Source organism: Vairimorpha necatrix, chromosome 6, assembly GCF_036630325.1.
Source record: "Vairimorpha necatrix chromosome 6, complete sequence".
Lineage (NCBI taxonomy): Eukaryota > Fungi > Microsporidia > Nosematidae > Vairimorpha > Vairimorpha necatrix.
In genome coordinates this window covers 209391-235952 of record NC_088821.1, presented here as the reverse complement: position 1 = coordinate 235952, position 26562 = coordinate 209391, and the positions used below count along the sequence as shown (strand labels likewise).

The 26562-nt window shown below is 26.0% G+C and overlaps 5 protein-coding genes and 1 non-coding gene across 6 annotated transcripts; 3 read left to right on the top strand and 3 right to left on the bottom strand.

Annotated features, from left to right (window-relative positions):
* Positions 1-1818: 1818 nt before the first annotated feature.
* Positions 1819-3279, top strand: VNE69_06039 (dolichyl-phosphate-mannose protein mannosyltransferase; the record flags this gene model as incomplete). The annotated part of the gene is made up of 1 exon (XM_065473791.1): positions 1819-3279. The coding sequence occupies one exon, from the start codon at positions 1819-1821 to the stop codon at positions 3277-3279; it is 1461 nt and encodes a 486-aa protein (XP_065329863.1).
* Positions 3280-3701: 422 nt separating this feature from the next.
* VNE69_06802 lies at positions 3702-3818 on the top strand. The gene has a single exon (XR_010574003.1). It is a non-coding gene; the product is annotated as a 5S ribosomal RNA (ribosomal RNA).
* Positions 3819-6326: 2508 nt separating this feature from the next.
* On the bottom strand, positions 6327-8105 carry VNE69_06038 (putative SP-containing membrane protein; the record flags this gene model as incomplete). Its single annotated transcript, XM_065473790.1, has 1 exon — positions 6327-8105. One exon carries the CDS (start codon positions 8103-8105, stop codon positions 6327-6329), a length of 1779 nt encoding a protein of 592 aa, XP_065329862.1.
* A 2928-nt stretch (positions 8106-11033) lies between these two features.
* Positions 11034-12299, bottom strand: VNE69_06037 (putative SP-containing membrane protein; the record flags this gene model as incomplete). Its single annotated transcript, XM_065473789.1, has 1 exon — positions 11034-12299. One exon carries the CDS (start codon positions 12297-12299, stop codon positions 11034-11036), a length of 1266 nt encoding a protein of 421 aa, XP_065329861.1.
* Positions 12300-14795: 2496 nt separating this feature from the next.
* VNE69_06036 (putative SP-containing membrane protein) lies at positions 14796-16448 on the bottom strand (the record flags this gene model as incomplete). The annotated part of the gene is made up of 1 exon (XM_065473788.1): positions 14796-16448. The coding sequence occupies one exon, from the start codon at positions 16446-16448 to the stop codon at positions 14796-14798; it is 1653 nt and encodes a 550-aa protein (XP_065329860.1).
* Positions 16449-22445: 5997 nt separating this feature from the next.
* On the top strand, positions 22446-24629 carry VNE69_06035 (uncharacterized protein; the record flags this gene model as incomplete). Its single annotated transcript, XM_065473787.1, has 1 exon — positions 22446-24629. The coding sequence occupies one exon, from the start codon at positions 22446-22448 to the stop codon at positions 24627-24629; it is 2184 nt and encodes a 727-aa protein (XP_065329859.1).
* Between the last annotated feature and the right edge of the window lie 1933 nt (positions 24630-26562).

Below are 26562 nucleotides of genomic sequence, written 5' to 3'. Positions count from 1 at the left end.
ATTTTATTAAAATAATACATACAAATGTAATATCCAATTATAATGACAGGACTCTTGGAGTTTTTAGACACGTATCAAGTAAATAAATGTAAGCTGTCATATCTAAGATAAATTAAATGTCTACAGATAAATTAAGATAAGTTTTTATATAATTTTAAATATCAATTTAAGAATGTAGATTGTAAATAATAAGAACATTAATTAAGACTTAGACGGAAGATATTAATTTTTACAAGAGCCACAATATGATGATCTATTAAAAGAAAACCCACTTTTTATTGTATCAAAGTTAAGCATTTTTTGTAAATTTCTCCATTTGGACTTTTTAAACACTTTGAAATTAATTATAACTTTGTTGTATAATACAAACAAATTCGTAATGTAACTTGAGTTTGATGAATTCAAACATCAAGTGCCCTGTATTTTTCCTTATGTAATTACACAATAAGTACTAGATTTTGTACATATTAAAAAGTACTTTTTTGGGTATAATTTAATATCTTACTTAACACAAGATATATATCTTCTGACGGTTCCTTCTGAAATCCACATTTTGGAATCGTAAATACCCCTTCCTTTTCTGTATCAAGCCTAACTTGTCAGAAAGACATAGTTGGGCTTTCTTAAGTCATTTTAAGGACTCTTGTTTGTGTATATGCTTCTATTCTAATTAGCTTTTTTATATGCGCGGTAGAAATTTGTTACTATTCCATTCCAAGTCACGCTGTACATATTTAACACACTTTTTTCTAAATCTAATAGATATAGAGTTCGTTTTTGTGTTTAAGTTGCTAATATGCGTTCTAAACATATTATGTTTTTTTAGTAATTTTTGTCTCTGCTTTGCTTTTTTTATATATTTTTTCTCTCGCTTTGTCCCCTTTTTGTTTATGCAGTCAAAAATCGAGAATGAACTAAAAAGAGTTGATTTCAAATCAGACGAAGACTTAAATAATTTTATATCTTCCCTCAGACAATTAATAACTGACTATGAACAAGATTTATATGACAAGGGCACATATTCCAAGCAGAATCAAGTACTCGTCAAATCATGGAGATCTAAGCTCAATAAGCTCAGTAATAAGAATGTAGATGAAGTCTTAGAGTCTACTGTTCATATTCTCAATAGACAAATAAGGAAGATTGATTCTAATAATGCTTTATTAAACAAGGGCACTATTAAGCTTATGGGGCTTGATTATACAAATACAGATATTGATAGAGAGTTAGTTGGGACTAAGAATAAGATAGTGGAGAAGATGAATGCAGAAGGGAGAGAGATTTATGTCATGTGGTGTGCATTTTACATATTCCTGGGGGCATGCATATTTGTACTACTTGATAAATATATACTCAAAATATTTACTTAATATATATACATAATATTTATAATGTTATAGTACAATAAAGATTAGTATTATATTTTACATTTTTTTTTACCCGTCATGTTTGAAGATAAAATCATCAAATTATTAGAGTCCTCTCGTTTTACTACTTGTAAAATTGAGAAGAATTTCCTGCCTCGCCGGATAGGCCTGGGCTACGACTTCAAGCACGAGAACAAAGAACAGGACATTATCAAGGAAGTGAAGAGGAAGCAGAACAAAAACAAGAAGAAAATCAAAAGGGACGAGGAAAGTGAAGAAGAAATATACACGAAATCAAGATGGGTCAAATAAACAAATAAAGAAATAACAAAACTTAATACAACTATGTATATACTATAAATATGTATTAAATATAAATAAAATTTTCAAATATAATTTCCAATTATAATAAATTCACTTTTATAAATTTTTCATATTTTTGTTTACCCTCATGATCTCTTGGGAAATAATCTTTGCTTTCTTAAGTCTTAAAAATCCCCTCGATTCTAGGGTCTATAATGTCATTAACTCATCTTACAAAAATGAAGAATTTTTAATCTTCGATCTTCCTCCTCTTCCCGGCATTTTAGACTACTTCATCTCTGAACTTATTCCTTACAAATCCCCTGTTAATATTAGTCACCTCACATGGGCCTTAAAATGCCTTCTTTTTCTTACTTCTCCTTTCTCACCTATTTTATTTTGTCTAATCTTTTCTATTCCCGACTTCTCTCCGTCTTACGCCTTAATATTCTCAGTACACGCTCTCTTCACTGAGAATATCTTTTTATTGTCTCTTTTCTTGTCTTTGAGTCTCGTCTCAGACTTGTCTTGTATATTTCTAATAATTATAATTCTTGGTAAAATGTGTCTTCTTTTATATGTCGACTTAGTAGACAAGTCTAAACCAGTACTGATTTCTCTTTCAAGATACTCTGGAAGAGTATCTTGTATAATATTTACAGTCATGTTTGTATATCTTAGTACATTTTATGTTGACTACCAACTCAGGCCTAATATATCACAAAATTCTAATAAAAATGTGTCATTAGAATTCGGAGATATAAAATTAAATGCGACACACGAGGAAGTAATCCACGGTTCTCTTATTTCTATACTAAATAGACACTTCAAGTCTTATATTTCTGTATCTGATAATAAATTATCAGGTATGTCTTCTTTGTTCTACTGGCGAATCAGTAAAGTAGACGGAGAAGGAAGTGTAAAAGACGGAGATCTCGTCAGATTCGTCAATATCGAGACACAAGAAGTACTAAGTGTGAATTCTGTAAATCAAACTGATAAATTCCACAAAGTCGAACTTAAGCCTTTAGACTTGGTTATTGAGTCTAAAAATGATATTTTTAGAATCAAATGTGACAAGATCTTGACTACTCGCACTGGTACATTTGAGATTGTCAATATGAACACAGGCCTGTTCTTAGGCATGAGACGCCTAAAAGACAGTTTTGAAGTCTACGCCAGTGCTTATGGGAATAAGAAACACAGGGAGTTTTATGTCTCTGATAATGAGAGGAATGACGGGACAACTAAGAAAGATTTAAGCTTTCCAAGAAAGAGTTTTATTAGTAAAGTCGTAGAACATACCTTATTATTAATAAGTATTAGTACTTATATTGAACATAATAAGATTTATAATTGTCTTGTTCCTTTTATCTTCTTGTTTTTGGTACTAAACCAAATCTATAAAAATCGAGGAATGAAGTACAGGGAAATTGATCCTCTTTTTCTATTGGTTTTTATTAATTCTCTGTGTCTTAGATTTGTGTTTTGTCGGGATTCTGCTTTATTATTAGTGAACCAAATATTAGTCAATTATATGTTCCTTAAGGAGATGCACTATATGTCAAAATACATGTATATAATAATATGTATATTTTATAAAGCATGATATGTTTATTAAATAAAGAATATTTTGTTTATCATATATATAATTGAATTTTATTATATTTTTAAAGATCTTTACTCCACTCCCTTGTTTTACTTAATTGATCTTTTAATTTCTCAAAATCATCCCCCTTAAGTGGGCAAATCTCGTGTTCAAATAAATCGGAGACCTCTGAGATCGAATCATCACTAGAACTAAACTCATTAATTTCAGAGAAGAAAGATTTATCAGCCATAAGAAAAAGGGTCAAAAAAAACAAAAAAAAACTAAATGGTTTATACGAATTTTAATTGAGCTTATTATTGAAATATTCATATTTTATATGATAAATACATAAAAATTATAAAAAACAGTTCAAATTGCGATCAAAATATGCTTTTTAATACATCTGAGTTCATCATATATAGAATATGTAAAATATACAATTACGGCCATATCTACTGTAAAGCACCGGAACTCGTCAGCTCTCCGAAGTTAAGCCAGTAAGAGCCTTGTGAGTACTGAGATGGGAGACCGCTCGGAAAAGCAGGGTGCTGTAATTTTATTGAGGGTTTGAAAATATGTTAATAAAGGGTTAACATTTAATAATAAAAATCTATACAAGATTCTAATACATGTATTTTATTACTAAAACAATACCTATAGTAAACCTAAACAAAATTCCCGTGTGTCTATATTGCCATTACGTACAAATTTGATTTACTAAGCACAGAGAAAAGAAAATACCAACACGAAGGTAAAGAATAGGCACAGACAGTCGAAAGGATTATTTAATAAACAAATTAACAAATATCCACCGGAAAAAATTACACTTTTTTTTATATACTTGGTTGTTTGGACCATGTATGTTTGACTTTGGACCATGAATCAAAATTATACCCAACCGTACTGTACCTACAATGACGCGCCTTTTAAATGCAGAAGGACCTGAAACATCACGCATAATTGATGGACATAAACATTTCCCCAAAGAGTGAATCTTGTCACGGCAACCCCGCGTTTTTTTTATGATGAAGATTTAAGAAACAACCCGTGGTAGACCTTAATTTGATAGAACAAATCTGTTTACATTTAAATAGCTAAAAAAAGGTGCAATTTATGGAAATATTAAGCTTTACAGCAAGTTATCCGTAAAAATATCTTTAGTTTTTTGGAATAAACTCTGATTTAATTATTTTTTCTCTAGGGGTTCCCCTCAGATATAAAAAAGCTAGGGCTAGACTGTTGCCCATTTTATGATGTTTTGTATTAATCTACACGAATCTTAATATTAAATTATACCAAATTAAATATTGTCCAATATTTAATTCTAAGTCTACTTGCCTATTTGATAATGCATAAAGTGTAAGTTAATTATCAGGAAGTTTTATAAAACTATTAATTATTAAATTATATCATATTTGATATTGTTCAATATCAAATTCTAAGTCTGCTTGCCTATTTGATAATACATAGAGTGTAAGTTAATTATCAGGAGGTTTATATAAAACTATTTAAAGCATTAAATTTTAGATTAAAAAATGATACAATGTTCTAAATCTCTACGATATATATCTGGAATGACTTAATTGGCCGATGAGTATATTATAGTCTTTTATTATTGTTATTTGAAGATTTAAAGAGATTATCTAAGAATAATTTTGATTAAAAGACAAACAAAGCGAAAGTTTAACCCGGCGGATGTAGATATAGAAGTCGTATATAGATAAAATAAACTACATAAATTTATTTTTTAAACGTTTTTAACCACATATAAGTCTCAATATGCAGGTCTCGGGGTATGAAATCGAAAATTTGCTTTCTAACAGATTTCATGTATTTCCGCAATGTCTGCAGCAATACCTGATCAGAAAAGCCCAAAGGATCTTTACTAAAAATTATAAATTAGTATATGTCCATAAGGATACTTTTGCCCCAAAAATAACTTTCAATCATGTTTTTAATGTATTTTAATTAACCTATTTGTTTTGGTATTATCTTGATCGTGGCTATTATTAAGATTTATCCCACTTTTTATTGTAGTTCGTTTTTTATTAATGTTATCTTTCTTTTATACATTTCTCTTATTCTTTGTTTAAATTAATAGCATTTATCCGCAATGCCGTTGTGGGATGCTCAAAAGCATCAAACGACGATTCAAAATAGAAACCAAAACATTTTGATCATTATAACTTCATGCCCCGTAGTAAAGTCCATCATGTTCTCAATTCATTTGTCTTAATATCTATGCATTGAAGGAATATATACTTGAATTCCAAAAAAAAATATAAATTTTTTTTGTTAATTAATTAAAGACTTAAGAAAGACATAAAAGATATTCTTTTCTAGTCTTTACTTTAACAATACGATCACCTTAATATTTTTCTCTCCAATTTTGTATATAATAATATTAATTTGTTATTTTTGACAAAAATCATTTAGAAGAGTTTTAAACTTCTTATAATGTTATTAGATTTCAAAAATCCTTATTAAAGACAAGAAATGTTGTTATAAAAATGAATGTTGACTACCGCAAGACTAATTTTATCTAGGTCATTAAATAAGGCATTAAATTTTTTTTACAAGGGGTTATGTAAATATGGAATAAGCATTATTATATGCAAACTCATTATTCAATTTCTGAAAATGCTTTTGTTATATTTCGGCGATCGTATGTCAAATCTAATTCGCCGAACATCTATTGTCCATTATAATATTGTTTAAATTCCAAACAATGATTGACAATTGCATCTATTTTTTATTCTCAATGTTTTATTAAAAATCGTTAAAATTTTTTAGCAATTTGAAGTACTTTAAATAATTAAAAATTAAGTGAAGTAATTATATGTTTTTTTTTAGTAAAACAAATTTAACATACAAGTTGGATGAACAATTCTTGTTTAAAAGAAAAATTTTTAAAAATACTTTTTTAGGGTTAACAATTTTGTAACTTAATATAATTATTTGTTGATATCTTTTTATAACCATATTTATAAGTCAAAAAATCAAAACTTTTATTACTAGTTGCCATTTCTCAATTGAGATATCCTATGACGAATGTAAATAATTTCCTAAAGGTACAAAAAACCATCTTCAGTTCTTTTTTTTTCAATAAGTTTATATCTTTTACCATCATAATGTCTTACACGGCGATATATAAAATAAACAAATACTATTATCACTAGGATTAAGAAAAACATCATTCCTCCAATATAATAAATTAAATCCGAATTGGAACTTATTTCTTGAATAATTTTATATGGATAGATATTGTCTAAAAAATCTATGTTATTACTAATAGTAATATTCAAATTATCTGAATCATCAGTAGCATTAGTCAAAATGTCAGAAGTTACATTATGAATAGTATTATTATATACCTCGAAATTTGTATCAATAGTAGTAGTCAACATATCAGAATTATTAATAGTAGAAGTCATTATCTCAGTGTTCTTAGTAGTAGTATCAGTTACATCAGAATAGTTAGAAATAGTTAAAGGGTTATCTAAAATATCCCCACTGAAAAGAGCTACATCATTTGTATTTAAAATATCAGAACTATCGGTATTATTAATATTGTTATCGACATTTATAGTTTCTGGATTGATAATATCCATAATTTTAGAACTATCGATAGTAGTAGAGGCAATGGCATTATTTATATCAAGATCATTAGGATTTAAAATATCAGAACTATCAAGAGATGTAACTGTAGTAGTACTCAGGACATCATTATGAGTAGTATTAATAAAATCAGGCTCAAAAGTAGTAATGGCGGCAGTGGCCTTAATAATTTCATTATATGTAATGTCCATAATTTTATTAATAATTGCAGTGTCTTTACTTACATTCATAATATTAGAATCGGTGTTATTCATAGTAGTAACATTATCTAAAGTATTAATTAAAGGCAAATCAATAGTATCTATAGAAGTTTTATTCATAGTAGTAAAATTATCAATCAAAGTAACTCTAGAGATATTCAATCCGTCATCAATAGTAGTATTTATAATGTCAGAATTATCAAAAGTAGCAGTGGTAGTGGCATCCATAATTTCAGATTTAGTATTATTTACAGTATTCAATTCGTCAATATTAGTACTTACCAGAACGGAATTATTTGTAATAATAATGTTTTTTGCAGCTTCAGGATAAATTATTGTAGTGGTAGATATACTATCAAAATTGGATTCAATGCATCTATCTGGAGATAAAAACTGTTGGTCTTCTTGAAACCATTCTTTCATGTCTTGATTGAATATTTTATGACATTCAACATAATATTTTGAAAGATCTTCACATTTCCTAAAATAAATTATCGGTAACGTATCTTCATTATAAATTTTGAGGCATAAATTTTTATCAACAATTTCTTTAATTGTATCAGTTATTGATTTTGAATTTTTAATTGTTTCTTTATGACATAAATTTAAAGATCTAAAAATATCTAGCGTCACAGTACTCATCTGTTCAATAAAAAAATTTTCATAAACAATTACTTCTGGTATATTACTCGGCATTTCAATAACATTAAAACTATAAAGAAGGCCATTGAGATATTTATTTGTCAAAATCTCACTTCTGTTATTAAAAATAATACTTAATTCATTTTTTTCTAAAATAAGTTTAAATAACTTATTATCCACTAACGCATGCCAAATTATTTTACCAATATATTGAATATCATTTGATAGAAGGTTGGTTTCATGTACATGCGCATCTAGTATATTGCAATTTGGAGGCTTATTTATCTTCATAATATCATTTAATAAGGTAGTTTGATTAACGTTTGTTGTTAGTACAATAGATATAAAAGTAAATAATATAAAATTAAAAGGTATCGATATCATTAAAAGGGTAAAAAAAATTGAAAATATATATTTTAAATTTTAAATGAAATAAATTAAAAATTTAGAGTAAACAATCTACTTTGTAGGGTATAACATTTTATTTCTATCATTCAATAAATTTGAACTATAATATATATATACGTTTTATTTAACCAAATCATACATACTAGTTCATATATCGATAAAAAAAAGAATTAAAAATAACAATGAAAGTACAGCTTTTCCTCTAAATAAGGTACATACTAAAAAAATTATATAAACTGAGTCCAATGAGAAAATTAATATAATTTGTTTATAACAAGAATAAATAGAAACACCGAAGCTATAATGAAGAATTAAATATATATATATATATAAATATATTTAATCTAAATTCATTAAAAAATAAATTTGGCATTAACTTAACAAATCCAAGCCGACAAGACAAAACTCATATTTTTATATCGCGCCACGTCACTTATGACGAACATATAGTATTTTGCCTCTAGAATTTTCTTAACATCTTAAAACTCCAGAAAGATTACAAAATCATTAAATGCTGCGCTTTTAAATATTATCCTTGTAAAGAAGTAATTGTCAAAATACATTCGATTTAAGCAAGGTATTATTAAGAAATTTAACCGAACAATAATGCCTATTTTTAAAAACGCCACATTATAAAGCCTGAAATATTTTTTTTTCAAATCGCAGTTGTTTAATTTAGAATATAACTCTATAGCGTAGAAAACTCGAACAAGAACAGTAAGATACTACATATCGACACTATATGAATTAGTTTTAGTGACATTATAAGTACTGAAAAAAGAAGTTAGATTGAGAGTGTTGTATACTAACAACATTTTTAGAATTTTATAAATTGATAATGAGATATTTATAAAATATCGGAAGATTTGAAGAAAAGCAAGAAGTTTACTAATGAACTTAAGACTGTCATTATCCGAAACCTATAATTTTGAAACATTGTAAGACTTATTTTTTGCATATATTCAATAATTCTATTGATTATACATAAAAATTGCCGTATAAAGAATAGAGAACGTCATATTATGTAATATTCATAGTTACATTAACAATACAAAAAATAATAATATTTAAAGCAAAGTTTAGCATCAAAATTAATTCAATGGTCACATAAAAAATATATTTTAAAAATTATATACAAAAAAGTTTTTTTTAATTGTATAAGTAAGAAAAGTTTAGATCGTAAAAACTCTTATTGATAGATGAATGGTAAAGCAGTACTTGATATATACATGCACAATAAATAAAGGCATTTAATATAATTGTACCTCAAATCATAATTTTAATTTACAAATACTAATTAATTTTTTCTAAATATAGATTATTATTGAATGAACTAAAAGCAGGTCATTAATTCTAATAGTTTTTTAAACTATACGAAAAAATAATCTGAGATTTCAAATATAACAATAGAATTGAGTTTATTTCACGTAATATCATAATACCGTTAAATATCATTCGAATTATGATTTTATAAATATAAAACTTAAAATAAAAAGTAGTTTTGAAATGATATTTTGAGTGTTTCAAATTTGATTCATATGATAGACAAAGATCATTATAAGACAATTCAAAATTATGAATTCTTTTGTGTATTTGTTTATTTTAAGGATGAACGTGGATTAGTTTGTTCCTAACAAAACAGGGATTTTTTTTGATGCAATTCTTTTACATTATCATTGATGCACGTAATTTATATATAAAAAAATTCGTCATTATAGTATATATTTTTATCAGACTTAGTAAATTATTTCCCCACAGAATGGCTGTAATACAGGATTGCACTAAAAAATAAAATTGCATATTAACTAAAAATATATGATTACAAATAAATCTTAAACTAAACTATATAATTCGATTATTTTTAGAAATTTTGCGGGAAATTGTCTGAGGATATGCACAAATATTTTTAATTCCATACACAAACATATACAAATAAGAGTAACAAAAGACAATGCAATATATAATGAAATAGAAAATTAAAAATATGCCAACACCATTAAAATCATATAATTTTGTTCAGTTATTTGCTGCCTTGAGGGGGAGCCTTGATGTTTTTCGTTTAATTATAAAACAATTTGTAAAATTGATACGAATCATATAAAACATGCTATTTTTGTACCTTCAAAGAAAATAAATAAATAGAAATTAGGTCGATACGCCTTATACAAAGTTCTTAAAATGCTTTTAGCATATTTAGAAGTGAGATAAATCTTAAAATAACTTTTCGAATAAAGAAAAAAAAATATTTTTACTTACAACAAAGTAATAATTTGATTTTTAGTTTACGATTATTTTATATCTTATAAAGCAGACATATCCGAGTCGGCTATAAAGTTGGACCTTGCTATGAGCACTTTGATGAATTTAGCTTGTAAGCTCAAAAAATTTAGAATATCAATTTTACTTGGCTCATTTTAGCAGCTGCTTGATTACTCTGCATCTAATATTTCATCCATTTGTCCTCTCGGTCTTTAGTAAGATCTAAGCGAACAAAAAAGGTTTGACTTTGTTCAATAAATTGTATGTATGCCAAAAGCAAAGTTTGATTTAGATCTTATCCAAATTTTAGTATAAATACAGCTCTCATTTAGATTCATAAAAAGAGAGTTTCTTGAATAATTAGGGTTCGACTTAGTCCATGCATGCAATAGCATGATAAAATAGATTTTTATTCTCGACTATGATGTATTGATCCTGTTGTGTTTTCGATTTTTTAAAATTTTAGCAAAAATTTATAAAAAAGAAAAAATGCAAGCGCCAGTAGAGAGCCACTGATGACTACTCAGAGTTTTTTGATTGTCAAAGAAATTTTAGAAATCTTAATAAAATAAAATTAATTTACTAATCATAGATAATATGAAAATAATATTTAAAGGATAAAAATAAGAATTTTAGTTGATGTCTTTAAACACTTGTCTCCGGTTCTTCTCTTTCCGCTAAATTATATTCATTATTATTAGTTTTTCGATTACAATAACGGTACAACCTAATGCCTCCTACAATAAGTAGTGTTATAATTGTAAATACTCCAACTATATAGTGGAAATTCCACGAAGTTGTATTTCTATCTACATTATAACTAAAGATCTCATTCATAAGATCAGAATTATTAAAATGATTAGAATTTAAAAAATTGGTACTATTAATGAAAGTATCCAAAGTAGTGTTCACATTATTCATAATATCCGGATTACCAGAGGCAGTATCAATAAAAGAAGTAGTGGTAGTATTCATAATATCAGGATTATCAGATTCAGTATTTAAATAAATTGTACTTGTAGTATTTATGATATCAGAAATATTAGAAGTCGCAGTGTTCATAAAATTAGTATTATTTTTCTTTTTCTCAAAAATACTGTTTAAATTATTTAAAATGTTGCCATTCATTGCATTATCGAAAAAAGAAGTGCTGACAGTATTCATAATTCCATTAACATTATTATATTCTGCATTTTCATTGCTGTTACTATTTGCAGTTGTATTCTTCATAAATTCATGACCAAATTTATAATAAACGCACTTATTAGTATTTAGAAAAGGATGATTTTCTTTCCAGTTTATTTTAGAATTTTTTAATTGATCTTTATAACATTCAACAAAGTGCTTTAAAAATCCCTTACAATTTCTAAAATAAAAAGACGGGAGCTGATTGACATCGTCATTTAAAAAACATAAATTATCATTAATTATATTTTGAATGGTATTTATACGCGATTCAGAAATATAAATAGAATCTTTATGGCACATATTTAAGGATGATATGATATTTCTTGTCGTAATTATTAAATTGGAAATAAAGCGATCTTCACTGAAAGGTAGTTTTTGCGAGAAATTCGGCACATAACTTATATGTGATCTAGTTAATAGGTTTTCTACATACATATTATACAATTTCTCATAGTTATTTTTAAAAAACATCGCTATATTATTTTTCTTAAGAATATAAATAAAAAACTTATTACTAGTTAAGGTATGCCATACAAATTCAGCTAAATATCTAACGTTACTTTCTGAAATACCAAAGCCGTGTACTTGATTATCAAATAAATCGCAATATTGATCACTGCTAATATTCGTTATATCGTCAATCCAATTTGTCTGTGAGGCATCTAACAATATTGTAGAGACTATGAAAGCAAGATAAATCAAGTATAGAAACAATAAACTCATTATTGGGGCAAAAAAAGATTTAATAAAAAAGTAAAAATGTTATATATTAGATTTTGGGTTAAATAAGATGATTTTAATTAATAGGAATTCTAATTGAATAGCAAAGGCTCATTGTTATCGATGTATTTAACAAGAATATCTTTGCTTTTTTAATTTATTTTTTTAATAAATATTACATACGATCATTAATGGGAAAATTATTAAAAAATACCTATAAAATGTAAATAAAGAAACCTGAATTTTAAAACTTTATAAATCTCAATAGTTTATGTATCAGAACATCGATTTTATAAACACTAATGTATATCTAAACTATTTTATTGTTATTTTCTATTTTTCCATCGATCAAAATTTACTTGCATCATTATATTAATTAAACTTGCTAAATAATGGAAAATTTTAGTCGGAATGTTAAACATAATACTATAATTTAAAGTGTTATTATAAATATTAATGTTTTAATCAGAAAACACAAAGTAACAACAAATGTACTTTTTCCGAATAATATAATTCGAAAGGAACAACATTATAATATTTTAAATAATCAAAAGAATACAGAAAGAAAAAGAAATCGATGAGTAGTATTCTACATTGCATATTTAATATAATGAATCTTATCAAAAGAAAACACATCAGAGGAATTAAAAATTGCTCAAAGACGGTAATATATTTCATAATCATTGCTCATATGAATAGGAGTATTAATTTAAATTATTTTGTCAGTTGAATGACCAAAAAATTTAAATCTTTGCAGCGTATTTGTTTTATTTAACTAAAAATGAGCGCATAAATTTTTGTCTAAACTATCAGTAAGTAATACTTAAGATTTTACAATGTGTTGGAATTTTATTTTTCGTCAATACTTCAATTTCTTGATCCTTTCTCAAAAAAAAATTTTACCTACAAGAAATTTATTGTACAATCTAATCTACAAAATTCTTAACTTTTTATAAAATGAGCCTATGATTATCATTTTTTGTAATATTTGATATTTCTTTCTTTCCATACAAATTTTTTATAAAACAAATTAATTTATGTCTATTAAGCATACTTCTCCCTATAATCCATTCTTATAATGAGACAAAAAATTTTCTATATGATTTTTGGGGTTACAATCTGCGTCTATATATTCAAGCGAGTGATTTACTATATTGTATTCGCTTCCAAAATTTCTAGAGGCTGAAGGATCAGATGGTAACCATCAGAATTATTATAAAGCTAGGTTTTACTCTGCATCTAAAAAAATCTTAATAGTAGCAGTTTTAAATTAAGAAGTAATTCAAGAACGAATAGTCCACAATATCGGCTATAATTTAATAAATTTTAGGCATAAAATTTAAATTTATAGAATGATTAGATACAATGACCGAGTTACATATCTCAGTTTCAATAAATTTTACTCAAACAGAAGGTCAACAAATTTGGTAGCTAGCATCCCCAAAGGAAGCAATGACATCCATCAATGTATCCTTGGTTTTTATATATGAGTTTTCGCATATTTTGCTAGGATATATTGCCTAGTAAGTGGTATAATTAAATGCTCAGCAATAAAATGCGCTGGTTTCTGTGAATTAGACGCATAATCTATTAGACTTAGTACCATTTTTTATTGAGCTCATTGAACAACACTTCTTATATGCACGACGATAAGCTTTACCGTCACTGTAGCCGAAATCCAAACAAAGTCAAACAAAAAACAATGCATTTTATGGTCGAACAATGTCTGCAAGCAATCGATTGTTTCAGAAACCATTAACAAAAAAAAATCAATTGCTGCTTTATTGATTTTAAAACACACATCTTCACAGACATTCATTTACTTAATAGTCTCCTTAATGTTGAACATTAAGAAGACTATCATAAATATTCAAATCGACAAAAAATACCTTTACTTCGTTTCACTGACCCACTCGAATTTTTTTTTAAATTTGTAAAACAAAAGATTTAATATCTTTTTTTTGAGGTTTTTTATATGGGGCAAATATTTAAAAGTAGCGGTTGAGCATGTATTGTATAAAAAAGTTTTTTTACCAAAAACAACCAACCAAACAAGACACCTAAAAATTTACATAAAAATATAAAAAAATATTTAAAGATAACTATAAATATATATTATCATTTTTGATCATGCCTAACTATGCCAGCCAGACATGGGCTTGATACAGATCAGGAAGGGGGTTTCGAGAGCCCAATGAGTGAATCTCAAAAGGAAGTCCTGGAACTGCCAGATGAGACTGTAAGCGTATCTTGTGAAAAGTAATTAATAAGCCGAATATTATACCAAATAAATTATATATTATCATTTTTGATCATTAAGATTACACAATAAAAACATTAGAATAATAAAATATAGGTGAGTTTTTACCACAAAAAAAATTGATTCGAACTTATGTCAAAAATTAAAAATTTGGTATCAGAAAAAAAAAAAATATAAACCAAAAACAAGTTTATTTTATACTAATGCTATATTAGCTCTCCTCTTATTATTATTTTTTTTCAATAAGTTATATTCTCTTTTTCGTCGAAAACATACAAAAAAATAATGCATCCTGTAATTATCAGTATTGACGCCATAATGATTCCTGTAAACAATGGAAAATTGTTTCCTGCTTTTATTATATCATTTATATTAGTTTTGGTCATACTATCCATAAATTTACTATCATAATTATCAGTAGTTGTAATATTCTCAAAATTATCAATATTATTAGCGGCACTCGTAATATCAGAACCATTTCTAATAGTACCATATATATCAGAAACATCTTCAGTAGTATCAATAATATTATCACTATTACTAGTAGGAATCATATAATTAGAACTATTAGTACTAGTAGACTGTATATAAGAAGTATCTTTAGTAGTATTTATAATACCATTATTAGCATTCAAAAAATCAAAATTACTCATACTTGTAGTATATAAATCAGAATTGTCTGAAATTTTGGTATTCATATTTTTAGTAGTAGCATTCTTAAATTCATAATTATCAGTACTAGTATTAAATATAATATTATTATCTGTAGTTTTAGTATTAAAAATAATATCACTATCAGAATTTTTAGGATTTATAAGATCAACATTACCCGTACTAGTAGTATATATATCAGAATTATCTGTTGTTGTAGTATTCATTATATTATCATTATTTTTAATAGTAGCATTCATAAAATCAGTATTTTTAGTGTTTATATCAGAATTATCTCCAGCAGTATTCACAATATTATTAGTAGACTTCATAAAATTAGAACTACTAGTACTAGTATTACGTATATCAGAAGTATCATTAATAGTATTCATAAAATTATTATTAACTTCAGAAAAATCAAAATTATCTGTAGTATATATATCAAAATTATCTGTAGTATATATATCAAAATTATCTGTAGTTGTAGTATTCATAACATTATCAATATTAGTAGTAGCGTTCATAAAATTATGATTATTCGAACTAATAGTATCAATTTGAACAGTAGAAGCTAAAATATTTTGGGCTTTTGTAGTTTTTGCCCTTTTAAAATGCTCATAATAAGCAATAATGCGTTTGGAGTATATATCATCAAAACCTATTTCGTATCCTTTGCATACATCTGGAGATATTACAGCTTTTTCTATTTCTAAAAGGGTCTCAACCGTTTCATTAGATTGTCCATGACACATAATATAGAGATTTTTTAATTTTTCACACTTCCTGTAATGCACAGATGGAAGCTCTTTAAAATCGATAACACTAATACATAAATTATCATCAACTAACTTTTGGGCGATTAATCTAAAAGGATTTCTTCGAGTTAAATCATTATAACATAAATGTATCGACCTAAGAAGATCTATAGTAAATACTTTCAATTGAACAACAAAAAAATCTTCATCACTAGGAGGATTTTGTTGATAAATGGGTATATCATTTATTAATTCTCTATCAAAAGTATATAAAAGAAGATTTATATATCTTTTATAGGCAGGATGTTTCCCCTCATATATAGAATCATACAAACCATTATTTTTTAAAACTTCACTAAACACCTTATTATTTGTTAATGCTTCCCACACAAAAGCTCCAATATATTTAACATCGTATGGGGAAAGGCCGGAATCAAAAATTTTTTCAGTAGAATAATCGCAATTCGGATGAAAGTTTATAGTCATGATATTAACTAATAAACTTTTCATATTAAAGTTTGACGTATGTATAGTAGCCATAAAACTAAACAATCCATAATAAAAAAACATCGACCTCGTTTGATGGGGTAAATACATAAAAAGCTTAAATAGTTAAGTTTAAAATATATGATAAATTAAAAATTCATTTTTTTCGCCGGAAATACATAATTTAACAAATTATATTAAATTAAATTAGATATTAAATCGAATTTTTTATCAATGTTGTGATCATTAAACAAATTAAATTAATTAAAATAACGCTATTAAACTATTATTTACAAAAATTTAAATTAAATAACTTAAAATTTATACAATAATATTGTTTACTTTGTTTATCAATTGATATCAATTTTTAAAAAATTTAATTGTCATATCGGGTTTTTTATGTAGCTACAGTGTGCCAAACAGCTTAAAATTTAAATAATTGCTAAAATCGTGTAATCTAATGCTTTATAATCAATTTTATATCTTTAAAAGTAAGATTTTTCATAATTCATACATATAAATTTATTTTCTTATTTTAGTCCAAATATTCCATCTTTAATCATGTTTCCTCAAAAATATCATCTTCTTCGACATCTAAGAATAAAATAATATCATAATAATAAAAATCATATTCTATTAATTTTTAATTTAGAATTATATTAATTGTCTGTCAAGTAAAATATTATGAATTTATAAAAAAATAAACACTAACCTCTTAAATTATACGATCATTTAGAGCGAATCGGACAAAAATTTTTCCACATGATAATAGATTTAAAAAAAATTGTATCAATTTGTAAATTTCTATGTTATTTATTTTTAGATTTTTTATTAAACTTTTTTGGCTTTTTGAGGATATTGTTTTAAATTATAAGCAACATTAATTTACTAAAAATATATATACTGGAAATGCTTTATCTTCATGTCCTTTATCAAAACAACTTTAGAGTTTTGAAAAAGCTCACTTGTATTTTGAAGTATATAAAACTTTATGAACATGTAATTTATTACTAAAACCCCGAATTACAAATTAAGAAAAAAATAAGATAAGAAACAATTATTTCAAATCTAATAAAATTGAACTATCTTTTCTTAGATAAATAATTTTATAGTGAAAATTATAATATTTAGATTTAGTAAACTTTAGAAATCCTAATTATGTCAGCCAGACATGGGCTTGATACAGATCAGGAAGGGGTCTTCGAGAGCCCAATGAGTGAATCTCAGAAGGAAGTCCTGGAACTGCCAGATGAGACTGTAAGCGTATCTTGTGAAAAGTAATTAATAAGCCGAATATTATACCCAAATAAATTATAATATTTAGATTCAGTAAATACAAATATAATTACTTGGGAAGAGGGCCTATTTCGTGTATTTTTGCAGGGCAGACTTTTTAAAAATTATATTGAAAAGAGGAATTTAATCATTTATTTTGATGTTTAAGTTTCTGAAGAGGTGAAAGAATATCTCAGTGGGCCTTAGAATAATGAATTTTTAAATTTCTTTTTCTCCAAACATATTCTCCTATATATTTCGGCAATAAACAATCTGGTATGCTTTTACTCGTTTGTATTTCAACTGAAATGAGACAACTTACATTCTATCGAATTAGTGTGGTCCTTACTAGCAATGGCGACTATTCTTATAATTTAGGATAATATGTTCTCCACCAATTTCAGGAACAGCGTATACGTAAGATCTGTGCTCATCAGTTTTAATCACATCTTTGGAGTGAATATTTTTCAACGAAAAAGTGGATAAAAGTTCCCTTTTTTCAATTTAATACAACTTTGAGTGCAAGTTTCTGGTTTTTTTTTACTGCACCAATTATCCAATTAGCTTTAGTTTTTAATCATACATTATTGAAAAAAATTTTTAGTATTCCTTCGAATAAAGCACTTTTAAATATTAGTATTAAGATTTAGCCCAAATTTTTATCATGTTTTTTTTGTTATCTCCAGATATTGCTTATATTATGTCTTTTTAATTCTCTTTAAAGTATTTAAGATAAAAGAGGTATTTTTATTACTGTTATATTCAGAATTTGCTCCTAGCCGTGAAACATTATCAATAAAAATTCGCAAATATCTACCTTTAGGGTTAAAATTTTTTATTTCTCAAAAACTCTTTTTGTTTTTCTTCACAAAAAGCTAATAAATCTCAATCTTATAGTTTTACAGTAAAAATATCATAAACTAAAACCACATTCTATAAACTCTTACAACATGATTGATTTTTTTTAGTAGACCATGCAATTGAATCAGTCCATAGCTGCTTCATTAATAAAAAAAATTCAATCTTAAATTTCTTAATTATTCGTATGTTTTTTATATTGGTGCCAAAAATTTTCAGATTAGGTCAATTCCAGAAACCCGTCTTTATACGTTCAACCCCGATAAAAACCCCTAGCACCTAACCACCTTATCTCGTAATTCTTAACTAAAAGCTTTTTTAAATCAAAGATTTTGTATGGGATATATTTTTGTCACCATTCTCGGCGATTTGTAAATGCAAAATTTTAAAATTTACCTCCACGAGAGTCGAATTGAAAAATATAAACAAATAGGATGTGTCGTCTTTGATAACAGCCAAAATTTGTTTTATTTTTTTGAAGGGAAATTTGTTTTAATTTATAAAATTGGAAATAATGTTAAAAACAAAAAATATAAAATAAAAAACCTTTTTAAGTCTTTAGTCATACCAAGTAACTTCGGATCTTTAGTGTAAATTGTTTCTATAATAATTTTATTGTAAAATCTTTGCATAATCAACTTTGATGAATTGTGTTATGTCTGTTACAGTATAAACTTCGGTATCTAAATGTCATATGAAAAATGTCTTACTTTTTTTACGCTGTATTTTTGATAAGATCTTATAAACTCTCTATTCTCTATTTTATACTCTAATAAATCATTTGTTCACATACCTCATTGTTTCGTTTATCTTCAACATTTGCGTATTAATTCTTGCTTCATCATAATAAATTTCAGTCATCTAACAGTTTGTGTTATTCAAAGCTTATTTTAAGAAATTTCTTTATTTGAATAGGCATCTAGAATATTTGATAAAACTATCCTTAGCTTGTCATTTGTTCTCACATTTTTACGTCATATACACTATTTATTATACCAGTATTAGAGAATCGACATTATGTCTATGTGTGTCTACCAAACATCAGAAAGAATAAGGTTTGTCTCGTAGTACATTCTTAAATTGTATCATGACATGATAAATTATTCTCGTTTCTTGTACATTATCCAAAAAAAATTTTTGTCCTCGGCGTAGATACAATCATTCATCTATTTATATTTGCATCGTTCTATAAGTTCTCGTATGCATGGACATCTAGCTTCTTCCCTCAAATGTCTCTTTTCATATTTAAAACATAAATCGTGAGTATTTGATTTACAAATTTTCTGCCGCTATCAATATGAGGTATATAACAAGAACATAACGTTTAAATTAAATTTCAAGGAATTACATATTCATACTTCTTTCTTCACGCAGTGTTACCATCCACTAAAATTTGGTAAATGAACTTACAATACTCAATAACGCTTTATAATCTTAATTATGTAGTGCTATGGTCGAGGATTATTTTAGTTAACCAGAAATCTTTACCTTGAGTATTTTGCAGTAATAATCTAGTTCAAGATTTCCATTTGATTGGCACATATCTAATATTCAAAAGTTTTATAATGCTTTTTAAGTTGCAACTTAGACTTTTGATTGCAATAATGAACATTCTGTATCGCATGTCTTTAAAGATTGTATCAATTATACGTAATACATTTGTAGAGCATTGTTCGTAATTTTTAAAGAATTAATGGTCTATATATGCCTGCCCTTATTTCAACATGGGTCATGTGGTTCCATAGTAAATTATAAAATATATAAATTTGCTTTGGTCCCAAAAGTAATTACTTCTTGCCTTCTATCAACCTTGTTGGAATTAGACAAGTCTGAAAAAAGAAAAAAAACTTTTGTCTTTTCATCAATATTCATTTTTAATTTCATAAAAAATTCTAATTAAATTTCATAAAAATTATAGAAAAACACCATTGATTATTTATTGATACTTTTTTTTTAAGCAAGCTTTATAAAAAATTTCTTGTAATTGCTTTAATTGAAATTTTTGTATTTTTAAATTTGATCATAAAAAGTATGTTTTTATGTAACATCGTTTTGAACTGTGACACTAATTTTTTTTTCTTTGTAAGTAAGAGGTAAGAATTTCCTTGCATTGAAATCAAAGGGATTTCGGGGTGAACCTTATAAAGCTGGTAATGCTACATTCTTATTTACTAAAACTCCCTCTATACAACTTGCCGGTGCAGCATGCTTCGCCGTATCCATTGGACTTTAGCTCTTGACGAACACTTTCCTTTTATACCTTTAATCGCATCCAGAGCGACCTCACAGCGGATATACTTAACGAGGCGGGTTATTTATAACCCGCGGAGAGACAAATCTACTAACTTAAAGGTCTTCATGATATTCTGTATTGCACACACGGCTTTTACGACCACATCACCAGCCTGGCATTATTGGGGGCTGCGTTGGTCACCAATCTCCAACGTTATAGCCACCGTATTACAGAATCTTGTAGGATGGGGTCACGAGACCTTCTATTGCCCTACTTCATCTAGTCTCTTAAATAGCTCTGGGATCTCACTCTAGAGAGCATCGGCAAAAGCTTCAACTAGGCCGTCCCCATCAGATATTTGATGTATTATTTAGTCGCCACAAGGGAGATACTGTTTTTAGGCCTTGAGGGAGTTTTTACATTAGATGCTAATAACATGTGGCTGGTCACATACAAGTTTCATTGAATCAACTTAATGTTTATCGAGGACATATTCATCATCTGAGTTGTTCCAACTTCATCATAGAAAGTAGAAACAATTTTGGTGCCCCTTAAAATCAAACCCAGCATTGTTTAATGGAAGCATCGCCTTCGACCACTGGGCAAAGACACAGACACCTTGTGACACTAAATAATTTGCGAGAATTTTCTGATTTGGTTTCTCTCGAAGTATCGAATAATGATTGTAACATTATTCTAATAATTAAGAATTATATGACTTTTCAATGGCATGGCCATATAATATCATAGCTCGAAAAAGAAACAACAGGCAACTATCGCCAATAAAAACATGCACGTTATATGTTATTATTTAGTAATTATACACTATTTTTGCATTTATCTAACGTTTCTAAAAAATTTGTCTAATTTTTATGCCCTTCTCTATAGTTTTGAAATCCTTATTTCCCTTATTTTGTGCTTATTTGTGCAAAATAATATTATATATAAAATTTTTTGCCTCTTCGCTAATCAAAGGGACGTACAATATATGTAAGTATATTTTCATTACGATATTTAATTATAAAACGCAGTTCCTAAATATCGTTATTATCGTTCTTTAAATTAATTTAACCATCCAAAAAAAAATAAAACAAATGATCATCTAAAATTTTGAAATTGACATTATTTTTAGTTTAAAAATTGATTGATAGAAAAGTTTTAAGTTTTTTTTTAATATTTTACATGTATGTGAACACAAAAAATGCATTTTCTTTACTAAAATTACAATTTCCTTCGTATTCTTAATTCTTAGACGATAACTTACACATTTTACAAGAATTTTATGTTTAACAAATTTCAAAAATCTTATTTTATAAACGTGCAAGCTTTAGATGTATTATTAATTCATATTAATTTAAAAGCTTGACAGGTTACTTCTAAGAAGCTTCTTTGAAACCATTTCAAAGTTTATCAAAAAATTCTAAACGATGTTTTAAACAAACAATTTAGCTGCAGAAATAAACGGACTAGAGTAGTCTTTTATAAAATTAAAAAAAGTAAACTCTATATACATGTTTATTAAGCGAAAACATTGCAAACTACTGTTGTCTTTTTTATTTAAACCTGTCTGTTTTTTATTAAAAATAAAGTTGTGCATATTTCAATATATAAGTGTAAAATTTTTATACCATATGAAGATTTTGTGGTTGCTTTTTTCCTTTTTATTTATTCAATCTAATCAAATTTTATATAACAAAATAAGTGATAGTATAATGAATAAAATAGAAAATAGGGATTATGGTACAATTAATATCACCAAATCTTATACTAAAATAACATTAGCATTGTTCGAAGAAATAAAAAGTATAAAAGTGGAAATAGAAGAAGATCCGTCAGAATTAAGTGGACAAAAAAATTTTGGATTTGCCATAATAAGTTATGATAATAAACCTATAAATAAAATATTAAAAGAAATCGAAATGAATATTAAAAAAATTATACAGAACAATAACTCATTTTTGATGTTTTATTATCACGAAGATTTTAAAAGAGACCCAATTATTGCTAAAATAGTAAAATGTTTTAAATTAACAAATAACAAAAAAAGGCTAAAAAATTTGACGAAGGGTTTTTATTTTGAAAATATTTGTGAAAAAGGTTCATGTATCGATGAATTAATACATGAAATGAATTGTGTTAATATTTATAACAATCATACAGTGGTTATGCCCAAATCATACGTTTATTATATTATTAAAGATCATAAATACTACATAAGATTTCGTATTGACATAATGACGAATTGTTATTTCTTTGAATTAAGCGTGGATGAACTACAAATTGATGAATTTCACCTTCCAGTTAACAAGAATTTATTTTATAAAAACGACATTAATGAAAAAATACTAAGAAAATTACAAAACCTGTACAAATTAGGAGACGCGAAACTAATTACGTATAATCTTCTTACATTCCCAGTTTACTGTACGCCAACTTATATTGAAAACGTATGTCCATTTTTTAAAGTGGAGATAGAACATGATAAAATATTTGTAAGACAAATTTCAAAAATATTTTCATATTTTGTAAGAAAAAATATACATTCTGAATTATTATATTCTGAAAATATTTATTATATTGACGAGAAATGTTATAATGAATTTAAAGAACTTGTAAATACTATTCATGAAATCAATAAAATTGAAAGAAACATTGGAATTGAAATGATTTTTAAATTATTACTCAAGAATAATCTGATAGAATTTCTTATTAGAAGAATTCTAAACAGATGTAAATCAGCTATAAATATATTAGTAGCTCATATTCTTTTACTTGAAAAATTAATAGATAAAAATGAACTAGATATGATAATAGGAAAAAAAGATTTAAATGATGATTTAAGAAATACAATAATTAAAAATTTGATGGTGAAATTAATATCTACAAAAAGCCAAGGATTTTATTTCTTAAAAATTTGTCTGATAATAGAAACTGAAATTTTCTTGAACGAAAAAAAAAATTGCAAAAAAGGATTTTTCAAAGATATAAAAGATATTGCTAATATAATTGAACCAGGGGAAAATATAAATATGATAAAAATTTTACAAGAATTGATAAAAAATCATATTTTTACTTTTATAAAATATAAAGAAGAAATTATAAAAAATTTATGTAAAATAGCTTCATTGTTTACAGAAAAAAACTACATAATTTTAATAGCTAAACATGACACTGAACAGTTTGATACAATTGAATATTTTAATAAACTTAAAATATACAATTTGAGATTCAAAGAAGATATAAAAAAAATCAAAGAAAAATTAATTGAAAATTCTAAAGAAGATGATAAATATGAAAAAGAAATAAGAAAGACAGAAGACGAAAGAAAGAAGATAAAAAAACTCTTAAGGAAATCGCCCCTGGCAAATAAACTAAATAAAATAAAACGCGAAGCATTAAATAAAATAATCGAAAATATAGTCGATGGCGAAGTAAATAAAAACTTTGAAAAAAACTTAAAGAAACAAGGATTCAAGAAAATTAAAAACACAATTAATGAGTATGTCCGGAGAAAACTATACGATGAAGTAAACGAAAAGACGATCAATGAAGTTGAAAATGAAATAAAGGAAAAATTTTGCAGTGAGTTAAAAAGAAATGTGCAAGAAAACATACGAAAAAATGCATTAAAATATTTACCAGATGTCCTAATAAGATTATTTGTGCATAATATAAAATTTCTAATGAACGAAAAATGTACTAAAGAATTAAGAAATATTCGAAATTGGATTGGCGACCAAGAAATATTAAGAATTTTGAACGGCGGCGTTGGAATAGAATTAAAAAAAAAAATGGTAAAATATTTGGAGAAATAAAAATTATTTATAATAGTAGTATTATTTTCATGTAAAAAATTATTTTTTGTAATCTTTAACAAGATTTAGCAATGAAAGTGTAAAATAAAAAATAAACGTCGAGTAGTTTAGTTTATCAGTTGGTCTTATATTTTATGATTCGGATGTGTTGATCTTAGAATACAAATTCTTTTCTTAATGCGGCGATTAAGACATAATATTTGCGGTAAATTTATATCATAAGAACTTGGGGCGCAAACAATGTAAACAATCCTAGATTTACGAGAAGCATGATAAACTATAAGGCTCTTAAAATCTGAGACCTCTAAAACCAATTGTAACCTTTTTTAAAGACACTAAGTAATAATTTTAATGATTTTCAAGAATAGACGTATAAATTTACAGCATAACTATTTTGCGTAAAAACTCAAGAATTCTTAAGATTGAAGACGCCTTCTAATTGTCGTAATCTCCATTTAGATACTATTAGTACTATCTAGGTTATTAAAGATTATCAATCTAAAAACAGAAGATCAGCAGGTGAGATAGGTCAACAAAAGTCCCATGTCTAAAATAAGAATCAACGCACAATCATTTTTTTATACAAGAGCAATATTAATTGAATAAAAAATTTTAGAAAGTATAAATATATATCTTATAATGCACAGAATCAACCTGACAGTCTAGTTATAAATATAAAAAATCAGCAGATTTAAAATTATCATATATTTATAGTTTAATTTTAAGGCTTAAAATTTTTTTTATAGCTGAGAGAAAAAATAATATTATTAGAGGATTCTCAAAGTTTTTTGTACATATAAATTTCAAAAACAATTTAAAATTAGTTTTAATAAATTATTAGGAAAACTTTTTTTTTCATATCAAAATTTTAGGTAGAAATGTTTGAACCCTACGGGTATATTTAAGGAACTTTAATATGGACTTATATTGCTAATTATATAAACAAATTTTTTTTTTATTTTATCATTTATAACACTACAGTTATAATTATTCATAAGTATATTTCATTATATTATATACATTGTAATTGTATGGTCAAATCATTAAATTATCTCTTAAATTATCATTCGACGAACATTATAATTTCAAAAGCTTATACCTTTTGTACTAATGGTATATTATTATTCGTTAGATAAAAGATGCAGCAAAATTATCAACATATCAGCCATGAGAACATTGCTTTATTGCCACAAATTAGTTAATATATCAAACAATAACGTAAGAGGTCAAATTATGGTTTTAACGACTATTAAACATAACTCTTTACATGAAAATTTTTATTTAATACCTCACATATCACACAAATTGTACAACAAAATAATTGTTTTGTGCTTAATTCAAGTTTTATAAATGTCGAGGTATTACATTTACAATTAATGTTTGACTTTAAATAAAAATGAAATCAGCATGCATGTTGTTAAAAGCATAAATCCAAAATATTACATGGTAAAGCAGAATGAGTCATTAAAATTAAACTTACAACTAAAATTTAGTAAGCACACGTATAATTTAATAATATCGAATTTTCATTGGTAGAAACTTTATTAAAATGTTAGTGGTTTTAGTAAACGTTGATAAAAAATGAAATAGGCATGCATGTTGTTAAAAGCATAAATCCAAAATACTACATGGTAAAGCAGAATGAGCCATTAAAATTGAACTTACAACTTAAATTTAGTAAGCGCTCTTATAAATTTAAGATAATCAAATTTTTATTGGTAGAAACGTTATTAAAATGTTAATGGTTTTAGTAAACGTTGATAAAAAATTCATAGTTAGGTGATTAGTGATAACAAAAATTCTAATTCTATTATATAATACACATCTTTAACATTAATGTCGTTAAAAACAAACAATATGTACTATATTATAATAATATTGTTCTAGATTTTTATATCTCGAAAAGAGTAAATATTGATTTAATTTGTAACTA